The sequence below is a fragment of the Harpia harpyja genome, chromosome Z (assembly GCF_026419915.1).
Source record: "Harpia harpyja isolate bHarHar1 chromosome Z, bHarHar1 primary haplotype, whole genome shotgun sequence".
NCBI classification, from domain to species: Eukaryota; Metazoa; Chordata; class Aves; order Accipitriformes; family Accipitridae; genus Harpia; species Harpia harpyja.
This window is the reverse complement of record NC_068969.1, coordinates 91,258,641-91,276,950: the sequence shown is the minus strand read 5'-3', so window position 1 is coordinate 91,276,950 and position 18,310 is coordinate 91,258,641. Positions and strand designations below refer to the sequence as shown.

At 38.5% G+C, this 18,310-nt stretch overlaps 1 protein-coding gene across 1 annotated transcript in view; it reads right to left on the bottom strand.

Moving 5' to 3' along the window:
* Positions 1 to 18,310, bottom strand: part of TENT2 (terminal nucleotidyltransferase 2) — a 45,076-nt gene that overhangs the window by 7,717 nt on the left and 19,049 nt on the right. Inside the window, exons 11-13 of the mRNA XM_052777002.1 lie at positions 14,395 to 14,438; positions 7,986 to 8,122; positions 48 to 139 (exon numbers count right to left, since the gene is read on the bottom strand). Coding sequence (XP_052632962.1) covers positions 48 to 139; positions 7,986 to 8,122; positions 14,395 to 14,438 — 273 coding nt within the window. The remainder of the gene's footprint in view (positions 1 to 47; positions 140 to 7,985; positions 8,123 to 14,394; positions 14,439 to 18,310) is intronic.

Below are 18,310 nucleotides of genomic sequence, written 5' to 3'. Positions count from 1 at the left end.
TTTAGTCTATTAACAGTTAAAAATGGTAATGCAGCTTTACGTTTTACCTTCTACACAAATAAATTTGTTTCTCCATTCAATACCATCAGGTCTTGGAATAGCTTTGGCCTCACGAATGGAAATCATCTGACGGCTCCAACTAGGGAAAAAGAAAACAATGTGCAGAACTTTTAACTCTTGATTCCAAATTAATAATGTCAGTTTACAGTAAAAGATTGTCAAATTGCTATGTTGTAAGCCCAGATAACACAGTACTTTATAATAACGGATAATTTAGTGTAACAGTCTAATCTTCATAATTCACTATACAAGAGTAAGGAATGATGGGTGGGAAACAAGAGAATTGTCCACAAACAGAAGTTTATTTACGAAAACATCTGCAAAAACATCACATCTATCAGTAACATATATTCATGACAAATTTTTTTCAAAAAACAATCTCAACTTGAATATGGACACCAACATTTATTTCTAAGTTCAAAAGAAATTACAGTCTCAGATCTATCCTTCAGAGTTTTCTGTGGGGAGAAAAGGAACATAAGGAGTGTAAGTGCAGATGAAGTCACATACTGCATTCCATTAAAAAAATATTAAACAGTATAAAGATATATAAAGATAGCTTGCTTATAGGCCTACATTTCTGGTGCAAGAAACCTATTATTAGAAAGCACTAACACTCTGTGTATGCTGAATTTTAGATCTCCTATAAGTGCAAAAACAGCACAACTCAAATATGCGTTTGAAGATATTCTACCACTTTCTGCACACATTTTTACAACAAAACCATAGGAAATGATGACACTGAATAGGAACAGCAGGCAGTTTACAGGGCAATCTTTACGATGTGCCAAGCATCTTTATGATCCTTATGATGCTTGGCACAACAATGTGCCAAACATGACGGAAGCCAGAGTAACCACTTGGAGTTTTATGTTCGCATCTACCCAGCCAGTTTTCAGGTGCTCTTAAGTAAATGAGGGAACTACAATATCAGCAAAACACCTGGACCACCCATGTGTCACCATATGCCTTGACTAAATGGGGCGTAGAAATAGCTAGGTAGTGTGCTGCTAGCTGTACTGGTGTTATATACACCTGACATGATCTCCTGACTGACTCAATCTTTTGTTATAATGCAAAGAGAGAGGAGCTTGGCTGGGTGCATCAACCACCTGCAGTAAATCTGTAAATATCAGCTGTAAATCAAAATACAGTCTATTATTCATCAGTTAAATCTGGAAGAACTCTGTGCTCCCTAGGCCACAGATCAGCTGTCATAACTCCATTAAGTCAGTGGTGATAAGACAGTTTATACCACCTAGAAATCCATGCCTGTAATTCTACAAATTATCTTGGGTACAACTCATGATTAAAACCACTCATGAAAGTCAGCTGTTTGAATAACCATTAGAACACGTACATTATTCTTGTATTTAAGAATATGAATAGGGCCTATTTCAAAAAGGTGCAGGACACAGCATATGAAGCATAGTTTAGGATACCTCAGACTACTTATACACCCACTGCTGTGTATATTTAGATATCTCTTGATATATTCTTTAGAAAATTAGTACAGGTCCTGATAATTTCTAGCATTCAATGCAAACTAAATCTTTCATTCTAACCCATCACTCTCCCTCTCCTTAATTCCCATAGCAGACTACTTTTGCAAGTATTAGAGATATTGTGAAGTACCAAATACTTTTGTATCATGTCTTTTTAATAAACTACCATCAACACAAGCTTAACAAGAAATTAAGATAAATTGCTCAAAAAAAAAAAACCCACAAAAAAGACAAAAGAGAAAAAGCATGTGACTAGAGCATCAAAGAAGTTTAAACTGCAGCTCCAGAACATTGGTCAAGAGCAGAAGCTGACAGTTCAACTCTTCTGCTTTTTCTAAAAGCTTAGTTAAAAATCAGAGAGGCCAGGCCAGTGGGGAAAAACAAACAGTCATGCAACAAAGTATTTGATCTGTGTTTGGTTAAACCAGGCAGTATTGTTCCACTTCAAACATGTAATTCTTCTCTTGACTTCTTTTTCTCTAGGTTATACTTGGCTTGATTCCTCAGCAAAAAATAAATGTGTTTATAATACACTGGTTTAGCAAAAAGCAACAAAAAAGTGACATTTCTAGCTATTTAAACAGCTTTTTATTTAAACCTGAAAACAACTACTTTATCTAATAGTCTCATTATACCTTCACTAACCCCACTTTGGTACCAAAATCAGCCTGAATTAGAAATGAATTACCAATAGCAAATGATTTGTGTATCAATTTTAACCATTTTGGCTTGCACACAATAACTTCATTATTGCCAACACAAAGGAAATATTCTCCACGTACACACTTTCAATCCGTAAGTTAGTAATAACCATTTAAACAGCTATTTCAATTATCAGTTATTTCTGGTGTCACTGCCCACATTAGGTATGTGCTCCTCATGGAGAAGGCAAGAATCTGAAAGAGCAGGCATTTCCAGGTGTATGTATGAATATACTACAGATGCATTAAAAAGCTTATCTTTTCCAGAGCGTCCTTATAAGCCAAAGCCACTTGCATAAACACACTAAGATGGGTACAAATTGCAAGCATATTTAATTCAATATACTAATAAAAAATCATCCCTTTATTACCTGACCAATTCTACCCTGAAGAGAGCTGTAAGCAACTGTATTTTGTCACAATATGTACCCAATCTTTTATCATGTCCACCAAATACTACTTCATCAGTGAATGATCTTAAACAACTGCTACATAGCTTGGAACGATAAATATAAGAAGTACAGTCCCGAAGGACAATCTTTAGGTTCCCTAGCAGTAACTTCAGGGGGGCAAGGCCTTGCTTCAAGGTCTCACTTTGCAAAGAGACAGCCAAGTGAAAACCTGCTGCCTTCACTCACAGCTGCAGAAACGAAATCAGACACTCTCTTCAGAGGGCCTGGTAAACATGGACCAGTTTCCAAATACTTTCTTTTGAGAACACCTCCATACATTTTTACTTGGTCACATTCACTGCGTGATCAGCAGACCTTTGATAGTTTGACATACTTAAGGTTAAAATGGAGTTCTAAGCATACTTTTAGCCAGCTGTATCATGAGAAACATTATGCAGGCTTGAACTCTTATGGCATGTCGGCAAATCAAGCTTTGCCATGTGTCCTGTGTAAATCCAATATATGCAGCAATTTCCAAATCACATTTCTGTAAGTTATGAATGGGGATAAAAATTACTGCTTATGGAGACACCGAAAATCCCAGACTAGAACTGTGGAATGGGCACTGTATAAATACATGGTAATCAGCAATTTTCTGAAACATCTTATAGTCTAAATAAACAAAGCAGATTAAAAGCATAAGGGAAAAAAATACAGCACAAGGAGATGAGCTTATTCACGGCTACACAGCATGCAAGGGTCCTGTTTCGTCCTTTGTGCTCTACTCTTTGGGCCCATCCTACCCTTAAATATTATTCACTACAAATAAAATACAACATAGATTTTTAGCTGAAATACCTAGTGGCCTTTGCTAGACGGAGGGGGAAGTTTAACACAATGTATCTCCATCTTCCCTTCATCTTCCTGACCAATACACGTAAAATAGTTGATCAGTTAAGCATTCCAGGCAGGTGGCATCAACGACTCATTGTGTCCAAAATTATGATCTTGGCACATGATCTGATCATTCTTGACTGCATGCTGTTCTTTCAGCAAAACAGATCCTGTGTATCAAACCTGGTAGTGTTGTGTCCTATACCATAGATAGGAATCTACAAAAGTCACTTTTATGAAAATTGAAGTAGTATTCTCCTTAGTAGTCTTTTCAAACACTTTACAGTTCAATAGTGAAATTTCAGAGGCACAGTACGGTCATTTAAATGTAACCTAACTTAATAGTCACAGTATCTGAAATATAACCTCAAAATTTCTGTGCATAAAAACACTAGTAAATGTTTTACAGGGAAAGCAAACACTGAAAAAAGAAGTACTGATTACAGCAATGAAAATATTCCACACATTCAGGAATAAAATACTAGTTCTTCCATGAAAGGCAGAACTAACAGTGTCTTGTGTTGTGTGTATTTAATTCTTAGTGTCATTCCCACCTATAACGTTGCTTCCATCAGCAACCTCAAAGCAAAGATAACAGGTGCTGTGGATAGTGTGACACTGTACCTGTTCTCAGTGGCTGGCTATCACACACACACAAATATTTAAACACCATGTTCTGCCCACCTTTTCCCCCACGTGGGCATTAATTGGGTTTCTCTTCTCCAGCCAGTTACCAGGTTTTATGAATACTGAATTTTAGTATCTTCGAGACACACACCCTACTCCTTTCAAAGAGGATTTATATTTTACAGGGATACAGAAATGGTCAAGTAAACAGTAAATCTAAGTTTTATTTCTGTAGCAGAAAGAGTTAAAAATAACATAGGTTGCTGCATTAGGCATGTCATTTCCTGATACGACTTCTCAGCTATGTAACATTTTCATGGAACTCTAATAGCTATTTTTTAGTGGTTTTGGGCTTGGGTTTTTTTGGTGGTGATTTTTTCCCCCCCCGTTTTTTTTAACAGATTATCACCAGTCAAACGTTTACTTAACAGGCATTTAACACTGGAAAAACAAGCCAGATATTTTTTTTTGGTTGGTTGGTTGTTTTTTAAAAATATTTTCTTCCCTTGACATCAGCAACTATTTTTGCCTCAGTCTTTAATAGCGAGACCAGTTATCCTCAGGGTACTCAGCCCCCTGAGCTGGAAGACAGGGACAGAAAGCAGAATATACCCCCCATAATCCAGGAGGAAGCAGTTAATGACCTGCTACGTCACCTGGACACTCACAACTCTATGGGACCAGATGGGATCCATCCAAGAGTACTGAGGGAGCTGGCAGAGGAGCTTTCCAAGCGACCCTCCATCATTTATCAGCAATCCTGGTCAACAGGGCAGGTCCCAGATGACTGGAGGCTTGCCAATGTGATGCCCATTTACAAGAAGGGTCGGAGGGAGGATCCAGGGAACTACAGGCCTGTCAGCCCGACCTCAGTACCGGGGAAGATTATGGAGCAGTTCATCTTGAGTGCGCTCACGTGGCATGTGCAGGACAACCAGGGGATCAGGCCCAGCCAGGATGGGTCCATGAAAGGCCGGTCCTGCTTGACCAACCTGATCTCCTTCTACGACCAGGTGACCCGCCTAGTGGATGAGGGGAAGGCTGTGGATGTTGTCTACCTGGACTTCAGCAAGGCCTCTGACACTGTCTCTCATGGCATACTCCTTGAGAAGCTGGCAGCTCGTGGCTTAGACAAGTGTACTCTTCGCTGGGCAAAAAACTGGCTGGATGGCCGAGCCCAGAGGGTTGTGCTGAATGGAGATAAATCCAGTTGGCAGCGGGTCACAAGTGGTGTTCCCCAGGGCTCAGTTTTGGGGCAAGTTCTCTTTAATATCTTTATCAGTGATCTGGACGAGGGGATCGAGTGCACCCTCAGTAAGTTTGCAGATGACACCAAGTTGGGAGGGAGGGTTGATCTGCTTGAGGGTAGCAAGGCTCTACAGAGGGATCTGGACAGGCTGGACAGATGGGCTGAGGCCAATTGTATGAGGTTCAACAAGGCCAAGTGCCAGGTCCTGCACTTGGGTCACAACAACCCCATGCAGCGCTACAGGCTTGGGGAAGAGTGCCTGGAAAGCTGCCCGGCAGAAAAAGACCTGCGAGGGTTGGTCAACAGCCGGCTGAACGTGAGCCAGCAGTGTGCCCAGGTGGCCAAGGTGGCCAACGGCATCCCGGCCTGTATCAGAAACAGTGTGGCCAGCAGGAGCAGAGAGGTGATTGTTCCCCTGTACTGGGCACTGGTGAGGCCGCACCTCGAGTACTGTGTTCAGTTTTGGGCCCCTCACTACAGGAAAGACACTGAGGTGCCGGAGCGTGTCCAGAGAAGGGCAACGAAGCTGGTGAGGGGCCTGGAGCACAAGTCTTATGAGGAGCGGCCGAGGGAACTGGGGTTGTTTAGCCTGGAGAAAAGGAGGCTGAGGGGAGACCTTATCGGTCTCTACAGCTACCTGAAAAGGAGGTTGTAGTGAGGTGGGTGCTGGTCTCTTCTATCAAGTAACTAGTGATAGGACAAGAGCAAATGGCCTCAAGTTGTGGCAGGGGAGGTTTAGATTGGATATCAGAAAACAATTTCTTTACTAAAAGGGTTGTCAGTCATTGGAACATGCTGCCCAGGGAAGTGGTGGAGTCACCATCCCTGGAGGTATTCAAAAAACACTTAGACAAGGCACCTCAGGACATGGTTTAGTGGGCATGATGGTGTTGGGTTGATGGTTGGACTCGATCTTAAAGGTCTTTTCCAACCTAAACGATTCTATGATTACCTTCACTGTCCACTATTTCAAGCTTTGTTTTAACCAGAAGCTTCCCTGTACCTCTGTGATTAAATTTAGGTAACATTTTTTCCTCATTTATGATCGTCATGAAAAATAATATGCAGGGATTACCATCAGTTCAAGTCCTGATAATACAGCATTTTCAGTCTTCATACTGCCTAGTATATCCTGCACGTCCAAGAGCAAACAAAAAAGTCTTCCTGGACCAGCTACTGACTTATGTAGAAATCTGCTCTTGACCATGTTGACAAGCACCCAAACCAGAAAAGTCAAATTAGGTATTTTTCCTACATTTGGATGAGATCTTCACTGCTAATTTGCACAGGCAAACCTGAAATTTTTTCCTTAGCGGAGAAGGTATTTACTTTCATATATGAGAAGATTAACAGCTTGTTATACAGACAAGTACTAAAGCATGTATCTAGTGTCCCACAAATTAGGAACCTGAGGATATCCTCCAGCAGTGTCTTCTAATTCACCTGTTTAGCAAACAGCACCTTGCCAGCTGAAAAGACAGATACTCAGGAGAAACTTTTAGGACAAAAGACCATTCCCTTATCTGCAGAGATCATTGAAGGAAAATCCTTTATGTGAAAATCTCTCAGAATTAGGCTTAAGCATGCACAAAGGACAATTAGTTCATGAATTGCCACAGGCCATATGGATTTAGCTTACATATTCCACATGTGGTGCACACACCAGCAATGTTTTCTTTTATGGATTTCGTGATTGTTCACTTCTTACACTGAAGTAAAATATGAACACTTCAAAAATTATAATGAGTATCCAGCAGTTATACATTTTGTTCTCCTTCCAGGAAATGGATATGACACACACACACAGGACAGCAACACATATGAACCAACTGCCTCAGAAACAAGCCCTTTAGAAGATCTTTAAGCTTTCTGAAATACAACCATTTGTATTTCATACGGACAAGCACTTTTCCTAAGAAATTCTCGAGTGACAATTTGGCAAATGTTCGTAATCTACAGTTTTCTCAGATGTCCGCACAACTTTAGCTTCTCCTCTTCTACAAGCAAGTCCAGATGCCAGAATTAAACTCAGATTCTAGGAAACTGACGAGGTTAGTGAACCAACTATATATGGCAGAATTCTTCACTAGGTGTGGACTATATTGGTGTATATTATAGTCACAGTAAGGAGCCACCTGGTCAGTTACCTCCATTGACTCGGGGTGACGGTGAAGGCAAGTGCACCTATTAAGGTCCAAATAATTCACATCACAATCAATACCCTAAAGTACAACTAAGAAGAACAGATCTTACTCATGGCTAAGCAGTTATAGAATAGTGTAATATAACAAAACCCAGCTATTTTTAAAGGACACAGCTCTCTAACTTCCAGCAGCTATTTTACAGGATAGGATGCTTGGCTAAGCAAAAGATGCCAGACACTCTTTATGAGCATTCCTGTTGTCCTTTAGTCCTTTCACCCATTTTCTCTCTGTCAGTTACCACACCTGCATTAATGCTATTCTTTCTCTTCAAGTGTTATAAAGTGTTGATATATTGAACAGAAGGAATCAAACTTTTGCATAGTCTAAAACACTAAGATGAGCTTATTACTTACTCAAATTCTGTGGCATAATACTTGAAGAAGCCTATTAGCAAATCCCCAAGGCTTGATCCGTTTTTTGAGAGGTAAGGAGGAATGGTACATGGAGCTTGATGAACAAGATGCAACTGCATAGTAGGATCAAAAGATTCCTGTCAAAATAAAATCAGAGCGTATGTATATATACACACAGACCCTTAATCTAGGTGCATGTATTTTTCACAATAAAAAAAGAAGTTGCCTATCATTTGCTTATTATAAGTTCAAGGACAACTTACAAGCAAAGGACTCTATTTCTCTTGTGCTCCTCTGTTTAATACTAGTTGCTCCCCCTGAACTCAGGTAGAATGATCTTGTACAGGAGCGTCCAAGACCATCCCTTGCCTTCTGTTTGCTAAAGAATTTTAACATGGGAGAATCTTTGAACTGGACTTCTGTTTACATGCTAGTGAAACCAAAGAACAGAAGCTGAGTAATGTAGCCTGCACTGAGCTGGCTGCAGCTGAACTGAGATAGGGTAGGTGAAGCTAATGGACTTATCACCAAGTTTCCATAACTGTGGTACAGAAACTATCCAAAAGGAAGGCCTGACTTATTTTTCCCACAGCATAGAGTTAAAATTGCATATGCAACCCACTGGCTCTAATATGAACCTGCATCCTCCCACATCATGAGTTCAAAGACTGCAGCAGCACCTCCTCTAGCCAACCTATCTGAAAGAATAATAAAAAGTTATACAAAAAGACTGAATACAGAATGCAGCATTTAAGCTGAAGTATACTTTTCTTCAGTGGCGGGGAGAAAAAGTCAGGTTTGCTATAAACAGAAGTTACTATTGCCAGCTTAAAAAGCAATCTACACAAGACTAAATTAACGTGGTTTTAGGTCTGCTATACTGTTTGGGTGTCCATTGCATCCTTTAGGTTCTTCTGAGAGACTGGGGTACATGGAGAAGAACATATCTTCTCTTGCTAGAGAAACAATTTTTAAAACCTGGTAATACCAGGATACTACATTTTACAGTAATGTTGTTTATTTTAAGGAATATGAACCCAAGATACACAAGACCAAGCTTCACACTCAAAGAAATACATCTATGTAAATTTAAGGACTTATTCAGTCATTACTGTATCTCCCCTTCCACCCCACTCCTCTGTTATTTTAAAGAGTCCTATCAGGCATCACTCAACCTTTATAGTACTACAGAAGCATTATACACTGTAATACTATTTCCATGTTCACAGCCAGCAGCGCTTCCTTTGAGAAAGCATGGTTAGCGATCAAACCAGTAGGACTGAAAAATTTGGGACACCCGTCCTCTTTTGCCAGTTCTAGCAAAACTTCCTGGAACCTTGCGCAACACCTTCTGGGGAAAAAGGCCATTCTTCCAGCTATGAAAAATTTCAAGTCTTGTTCTCACATGATATACCTTTGCATATAAAATACTATCATAGTTAGCAGAGCTCAGAATTTAACAGCTTACAATCCAACAGAACACACCAAAAACATGGAGACAGACAGACATAAAGAGCAAATATGCATCAGATAAAGATCTGAAAGGGGAACAGCTGTTCCTGTGTTATACAGTATATACAGTTTTAATCCTGAAGTTAACCAGACAGGTACTAGAGTGAAAGTCACTCCTTGCCCATGCCCACAAAGTTGTAGAAGAGTCACAACAAATGAATTTAGTATTAGCAGTACAACAGCTCATGAGGAAACAGACACAGGGTGTGGTGGGGGTGGGAAAGGAACAAGAACAAGGGCTGCTGACCTCCAAACAATACAAAACAGAAAGGCAATGAAATTACCACAACAGATGTCCACTAAGACTAGTAAGTACATGTTTGGAAGGAGCAGACATTTTTGAAAAGGAGAACAAAATTTTTTTTTTTATTTTGAATGTTCAAATGCCTGAACTCAACTGAAAGAAAAATCTGCCACTACGGTGAGGTTGGCATCCTGAGCAGCGAAAAAGTTAGACTTTGGGATATTATTTTTCAGAATAATAAGTAAGCTATTATCTTTAGCACTATTACAAGCTTAGAGAGGATGTTGCTTTTTCTTATCAGTCTTGACCTTAAGTACATTTTATTTACAGTTTGTATATTGATCACAATTAATTAATTAGTGTTCGTACATCATTTGAATAAGAAAAAAAAATCAACAGTTATACTAGTAGCAAAAGACAATTTATCAAATAGAGTTGTAGTAAAACTTATGGCAAAAGAGGAGAAAAAACCCCGCATATTATTCTATACGAGTGCTCTAGTAAAAATGCAAGTTACAGTCTACAGCAGCTAATCATTAAAAAACCCAACCACCTAGTTTAAAAGACACATGTATAAATAACTCCCAACTCCACTTGCTTTAGGGGTTATACCACTATGAAAATGACTCTTAAAAAAAGACAGCTAAGTATTACAAAATAGAAAGCATGACTGAAACTACTTTACTGGAAAAAAAGAAGATTTTTTTTTTTTATGCTAACTAAAGCAAACTGTTAATCACATGTTTCTGATACTGTCAGTCAACTTATTTTTTTAAACACTGTGAGTTGCTCATCACCACATGTAGAATTAAAAAAAAAAAAAAAAAAAAGGGTTTCATCTTTCTGAAATACAGAAAATTTGTTATGGAAGAAATTGCTATTACCAGATTAGAAGGTTTTACATGTAAAGCCAAATCAATTATTACTTAAAATTGGGTATGGGGATGATTTAATGAAAATGTCTGACAAGATATACCAATATTCAATATTATCAATAACCAACAATGTCTTTTGTTTAAGGTCATTTCTTAACAAAGTAATCACTCAGTGTCCAGTGAACAAGACATCAGACCAGCCACAGGATACCTATGCTCATTTTTCTGCTTTGCCACAGACAGCCTATGAAAATCCATTAGCCTCAACCTGCCTCCATTCACCTATTGTAAAACAGGGATAACAGTACTTTTCTTCCTGCCAGAGGGACTCGGGGAATAACTAGATAAACAGAACAAGGTACAGCTTACAGATTCAGCACATCAGAGAGGTCGGTAATAAAACAGAATTACAAAGCATCCTTCAAACTAGCTTAGTTTCAAGTAGGCCTTCCCTAGAAGGCAAAAAATTCAGCTTGTTTTAAAACCAGTCCCTAATTTGCTTGCTGTGTCTTTGCCTCATGCCATCTTAAGAAATGGAAAAGAAATTCAGGATCTGATTGAGCAACAAATGTAAATGAACTATCCATTATTTCAAAATACCCCAGAAAAAGGGACCCCAAAGTCTTTTTTCTGTTTTGCTAGATCTCTAATCTTTACCTTGGCTGGCTGATTTCTCAAGAAAACATTAGCATTCAATAACATGCTTCATGTTCAAGTTACATAATGCTTACACATATTCTCATTCCCCCTTACACACTGGAAAGGAACACAAGCGTACATCGAAGAAATCTTTACATTTGAATATCTTGATGTATGAGTTTAACTCTCTACAAGATTCTCCCTTCAAAAGAGTTTATAGTGGTAACATCAGCATAGTATCTTGCCATTTTTGATAGGTATCTATATTTGCACACACATAAAATACCCTTGCCCAGTCTTACAAACGAACATTTAACTCATGTTTATACTTTTAAGAAGTGCAACTCTGAGTGAAGCAAATATGTCCATCCAGGGACTGACTCCTGTGCATGAAGGAGCTACAGTAAGCACCATCCCATCTTCTGCCCCACCTTTTGCAAGATATGACTGCTCATGAAGCTGAGGCAGCTGAAAAACTGCTCATGCTAGAGTCCATGAAGTTCACAATCCAGAGCACTAGTGGAGATACACCTCCATCTGGATTTAAGCTAATATGCCAGGCTGCTCTGGAACACTGGAGACTCAGGCACACGTTCCTTTGACTCCCAGTTGCAGCAATGTTCACCTCTGGCAAACACACAGGCAAAACAACCAGAAGCCATAATGGCCTAAGCCATCACAGGTTCTCCAGAGCTCATCTGTAAAAGTCCTCACTTGGAGGCAAGTTCTAAACAGACTTCAGAACCAATCAGCACATTTTGTGGACTACTCTCATCTACGCCATCTGGCTGGGGGGACAGGAAGCCCCAGAATCCAACCCCACATCTGATATGGTCCAATATCAGCCTCTAAACTAGTGGATGCAAAACGCAACAGCTCAGTGCCAGCTAGAGACTCCCCCCATGACAACAGAATGCACAGGTGGGCAGATCTGGTGGCTTTCCAGGACTTCTCACCCTTCACATCTGCAATAAGGGATACAGTGAGTCACAGAATCTGCCTTTTGTTTCTTGGTCAAAGTAAGCATGTCTCTCTTACATGGCACCTACAACTTAAAACAGGCAGTTTCCTTCAAGTGCAGAAGTATTTTCAAGCTGCAGAAAGAGCTGCAGATTTGATTTTGAAAAACTGTAGGTAGGGTGGTTTGTTTCAGAAGGGGAGAAGCGGTATTTATGTGTAGTATTAGGATGGAGACACAGCTTTGACCAGCATGACAACCACAAGAAAAATATATGGTTCCTTTGGATACTGACATTTGCTCATGCTTTGTAATTACTACTGCAAACTACAAGACCAGAATTGTTTTGGTGTTTTTTCTCATTTTCATTTTAAATTTCTTTGCAATATCAGTATTCAGAAGCTGTAATTTCACAATTTTTAAGCACTTAATTATATTCCTAATGGAGCCAGTAGACCAAAAATATATTTGCCAACTTCTAGAATAACTTTTTTTTATCTTAACCCATAGTTTTGATTTGGTTTTATAGTAAGCATGTCTAAAATGCTCTTTTTATTTCATTAGCACTCCTAGAATATTTAGTCCATCCTCCAAAGGCAAGATAACTAACAAGAACAACAAAAAAATCTATGTTGAAACAGGGTAAAAAATGCTGTTCTTACAGCAGCGTTCTAGAAACACAGGAACCTGCAAGTGATTTGCCAGTTTCACACGACACAAGATAAAACCCTGCATTTAGTACAAATCCATTAAATTTTTCAGCTTATGGTATTGTATACTTTTGCTTTAATCATTTAAGCCATTAATATCTGCAGTGCTTTGAAGGCCTTTACACAGTTCAAACTCTACAAATATAAATGTTTGCATTATTATTACAAAGGAGCCAGAAGTTACCAGTTCTTACAGTTGTTTTCTTTAAATTACATGGTACACAAAACTTAAAACACTGTAGCATATGAGCTTTAAGCAAACATAATTAGCAAATTTAGCAATTCAAAAAACCCATCGGATAAAGCTAAGTGTACAAGAAATGAAAAACAGCTTTAAATGCTTTTGAGCACTAACAGTGAAGAAATTAGAAGGTATACAGTACAGTAAAAAAAAAATCAGAGGAAAAAAATAAAGACCATAAAAATTTAACACAGGTATGCCTAAGCAGGTTTACCAAAGAGAAATAAAACTGCAGTGTACTATAGCTAAAAGCTTTCTTCTGCATCTCAGTTATCCTAATTACCCAAAATGGCTGACATCACAGTATTTTCCCCCGATGTACAGTGTCATCAAATATTCCCATTTCAGCATTATAGAAAATACATGCAAAAGAAAGAATGGCTTTCTAATACTAACTCAGCACAATTATCAGCAACAGTAAAAAAACCCATACATAGACAGGGACACTGAACTACAGCAACTATGAATAAAGAAAAAGTCAAGAAAGTGACACGTGAGAGGAAGGGTAAGGAAGAAAGAAAAGAATTGAAGTATTTCTGTAAATAAGTGATAGCATAGAACTATTAAGCAATAGCTTTTTTGTCCCCAGACAAATATTCAGGAGTGTAGCTGTTATTTCTAGGTAATCTTCCTTAGATTAAGTCTCACTAATTACAGTCCTAATTCTGCAGAGGATCATAGCACACCGATTCTCAGAATTCTCTGGAAATCAAGAGAATGTGATCTGTACATAACAACAAAGTCCCCAAAAGGTGTTTTCTTGTTGGACTGAAGCCCAGTTCTGTGAGGTCTCTCAAAAGTCTCCTTAGTAAACATCATTCACTCTCTGCACCCAGAAATATCAGGCAACTCAACAGGTGTGGGAAGGTATGGAATTCTGAAACACCACAGGTGGATGGAAAAAACACTACTTAACATATTAAGAAACAAGAATCAGAAAGTTACAGATGACACAGGGATATTTTCAGGCCAGCATAAAGAGAATTAGGTCAGCAGCTCTAATCAGCACTCATTTCCAACTGTGTGTGAAATTTTATAACAGACTGTTTCGACTAAAGAAATGATCAAAAGCAGCAAATAACATTTTTAACACTTATGTTTAGCATATCAATGACCAGGCTTACAGACTGTGTTTAACTTAATGCATTAGAAATATTTAAGAACTCATGTATTTTAGATAAGCAGCTTAATACACATATATGATGTAGTAAATTTGTAAGAAACACTTACTGGATAATTTTTTTGGAGGGATGGAAGGATGGGTTCAGGTAGGGCTATAAAAAAAAAAGTTTAAAGTTGCTGTGATTCATGTAATTTACAGGAAACAGTTATCATATCAGCTACACCAAAGGGTTGGACTGATATTCCACCTTAAAACCATCTATCAAGAACTTCACTTTCATGCATTTTGTAAAATAAAAGTCATTCACAAATACTTCTATTACTATATTTTGTATATAGTAGTATAAGCAGTTAATTCAGCTAAGGGAAGCTGTTACTAAGATACTCCTATTTGTAGAAGACATGAAAAATTCTACAGCAGCTGGGTACAACTTCACTTCTAAAATTCATGTTAATTCATGGCTATGAGAAACTCATCTAAGATTCCCTAAAGGAAAAGTCAGAGCTTCACTCTTTTTTTCTTCCTACATCTAATACCATATGATTCTATCACAGCAGAGGAAGTCTCCAGATACTGCAAAAGTACATATTCTTCAGCTGCAAAGTATTACATACTGAGTCTCCAAAAGTAACCTAAAGATAAAATGCCCAACACACTTAGTAGGCATTGCTAGAAAAATCTCCATAAAATACATAAATACAGCCTAATGCTGTTAGCTGGTCTACTAAATGGCAAAGAGATTATCAAGATCATGTAGACATTAATGATAACTAACAAACACAAAATTAATTAACCAATTGTAACTTTTATGAAAGTCATGGATGGGGAGAGCATCCATTGCATAATAAAAATAACAGGGGAAAAAACTTATCTCCAAGGTTAGGTGGTCCTACAGATAGACAGAAAGAAATCCCAAAGTATTCAGATCCCACTCAAGCCTTAAAGCAGCTACATAACTGTTACAGCACTCCTCATCACATCTTTAACATCACATAGAGCACATCTTTAACATCAGGTCTTCAGCATATTTTTTTTAAACTATTGGTCTACATCATTCACTAGGGAGAATGATAACTAAGTTCAGCACACAGGACTTTGACTCGGGACTGAATTCACCCTTCAGACAAGGTGTCACAGGGGAAGAGATGTTACAGAATCCTTTTTCCTTAGGGATTAAGAATCAGAACAGCAGAATTTTCAGAACACACCTGGGATATCTTCGAAGAGTATACTATATCAACTAGCAGGCCTGCTAAGAATATGATCATAGCTGCTTTAACAGTATTCTTCTTTTGTTTGTGGGTGTTTGGAAATATGCAAGAGCATCTTATTTCTGCAGCATCTTGGATAATTTCCAGTTCTCTGCCATACTAAAGTAAAAGGCAACAAAGTATGCTATACTAAGAGGATGGAGTTAAGGGGAAAAGTTACCACTTACCACTAGAATTTGCCACATGAGTTTTCCTTTTCTTACGGTACAAGATAGATGGATCTCTTACCTGGAGGAAAGTTCATGTACAAGACACTGATGTATCTACAAAATAAACTCAAGCCACCCTAACCTTAGGTCCAAAGACATCCACACGAATCTAAGAATATGGAAATGGATTAAGTAGTGAAGGAAATAAATTTGCCTAGTGAAGACAGAGACACTATCTACTGCAAAAGAAAGCTTTTGTTTTTATTTTTTTCCCCTCCTCTGTAACACCAACAAAAGCTCTACTAGAAATTCTATGACTAGGACACAAGCTACTTTCAGTAGCATCACATGCATGTAGCAGAAGTGGGAAAAAAAAAAAAGTTAAAATCTGCATGAAGAAAACATCAGAATCTAAACAGCTGGTGCAAGATCTTTGTCCAGAGCCACACTTCAGCCTTTTTTAGCAGAAAAGGCTGATGAAGCAAGGTAAAAGGCTCCTCTTTGGTTTGTAGACTGCTGATCCTTCCTAGGCAGCTGACTGATCAGTTCTGCACGAAAAGGATTATTTGAACTTTTTTACCCCCTTCCCTAGACAGCTGTGGCAGCTGCCACAAATGACTACAGCAAATGCTCTCATGCTTGCAGGGTTGTTAACATTCTGGCAAGCCTATGCATTTATGCTTCCTTGTAAGTCCTACTCTCTTCCCTTTTGTGCATTACTTTTATGCACAGCTCAGTAATTGGCTATCCATGACTGCACATAGCACCCAATACAAGTCTCTGGAGTAACTGTAATACAATGAAAATGCTTTTGAGAATAAATTTCTAAGTGAAAAGGCCTTTTTCCATTAAAAGTGTAACACTAACTATCAAGTGCTTATCAAGTCACTGGTAAGATGGTCACTAATTTCTGGACCACGTAAAGATACATTTTCTCCTCTCCTGCTTGCGCTTCACCTTTGCATAGCAATCTTCACATCCAGTAGCTCCCAGCATTTTCAATCTTGTATCTAATAATCACTTTGGCATTTTTAAGTTGTCATTTCATCTCCTCCAAATCAACATCTGTTTAACCATTACGGTTTTTTTTCCTGGTGTGTATTAAGGATCTACATTGAAGTACTCTGTCACCTACAGTATGGTTTCAGAGCTGTGACAGCAGACTTGGCTGCCTTTTCTTCTCTTTCCACAGAAACAAAGAAATCTGTGGAATGCCACCACAGTAGATGTAGAGGAAAAAAACACAGTCACTGGATAGACTACCCTATGTCCTACTGTCCTCACGATTGGTACATTAACAACAAGCACACAGTACGGGCATCAAAGAATTCAAGTAACCCAGCCAGCTGGATCCCAAACACACAAAACACCCTCCTAGGTCCTCTACTACACATACTGTTCAGCTGAAAGCAAGCCACCAGCTTGAGTCAACTATCATAAAAAGCTTTCCACCCTAGTACAAAGTCCGTGTAGCATGATCTTGAAACTAATAAATAGTTGGCTATCCACGCAACAGCAAGTATCTACATTCCAGGCCAAACAAGCTGTCAGAGGAGCTAAACATTGTTTCTACCTGATTTTAAAAAAAAAAAATTAAAACCTACACAGACTGACAAAGAAGAAAAGTCTAAAATGAGAGCCTATGCAATTTGTCCACAGATATGATCATAAAATGTTAAAACCCAGTTGTCATTAAACTAACATGAACAAGAATAATCAGCACATTACAAAAAAATTAAAGATGTAGAATGAATACAAGCAGCAAAATACACAGTCTATACATGAATTGACAGGAACTAAGAAAATACTACAGAGATGTTACTCCACAACATGTACACTTCAGGCGTTCCTTGTGTTCCTTTCTGAAGCCACTTGGCTCCCAATAACCAACCAAGAAACTCATACTGAGCTAAATGATTTCTTAAATGATTCCTTAAATCTTAAGCAAGAATTGCAAACTACAAAAACCACAAACATGGACTTTCTCTAACGAAAGAAAGAAACGGGAGATAAGCTCGTTTCAATCTATTTCTCAAAACCATTTCTGGACTGCATGGGTTTCTTGAATTCTCAACAGGGATCCTTAGTTTCTCAGGTAAAGCTCTCTAGCTCCACAGAGTTCAACGTTTCAATATACCGAAGTCACAAGAAAAGCTACTGCCACTGGCAGTCAAATATTCCAACTATCTAATGGTCTTAAACATCTGCCACCTTACAAGAAATGGTAATCAGTGGAAAAGTCTAACCACATGGTAGTACTTTCTTGCATATACACGTGCCTCATGTTCAGTCCTTTGTAGAAAATGACCCCACAGCACTTCTTGCCCCTCTGAATTTTCTTGGCAGTTCCCAAGTTTAAAAACAAAACAAAACAAAAAACCCAAACAAACCAACCTGCCCCCCCCCCCCCCCAATTGTTGTTTAGGTTATTCCCTTTGTGAAAAGGCAGATTTTGTTAACTTGCGCTTGAGTTTATTTTATAGTTATGCTGTGTCCTGCAGGTACATTGATTTTTTTTTTTTTTTTTTTTTACACCTTTTTAAAGCTGGTAACTCTGCCTCCGGAGAAGAGGTCCACTAGTTAAAGAGAAATGCAGCACTAAG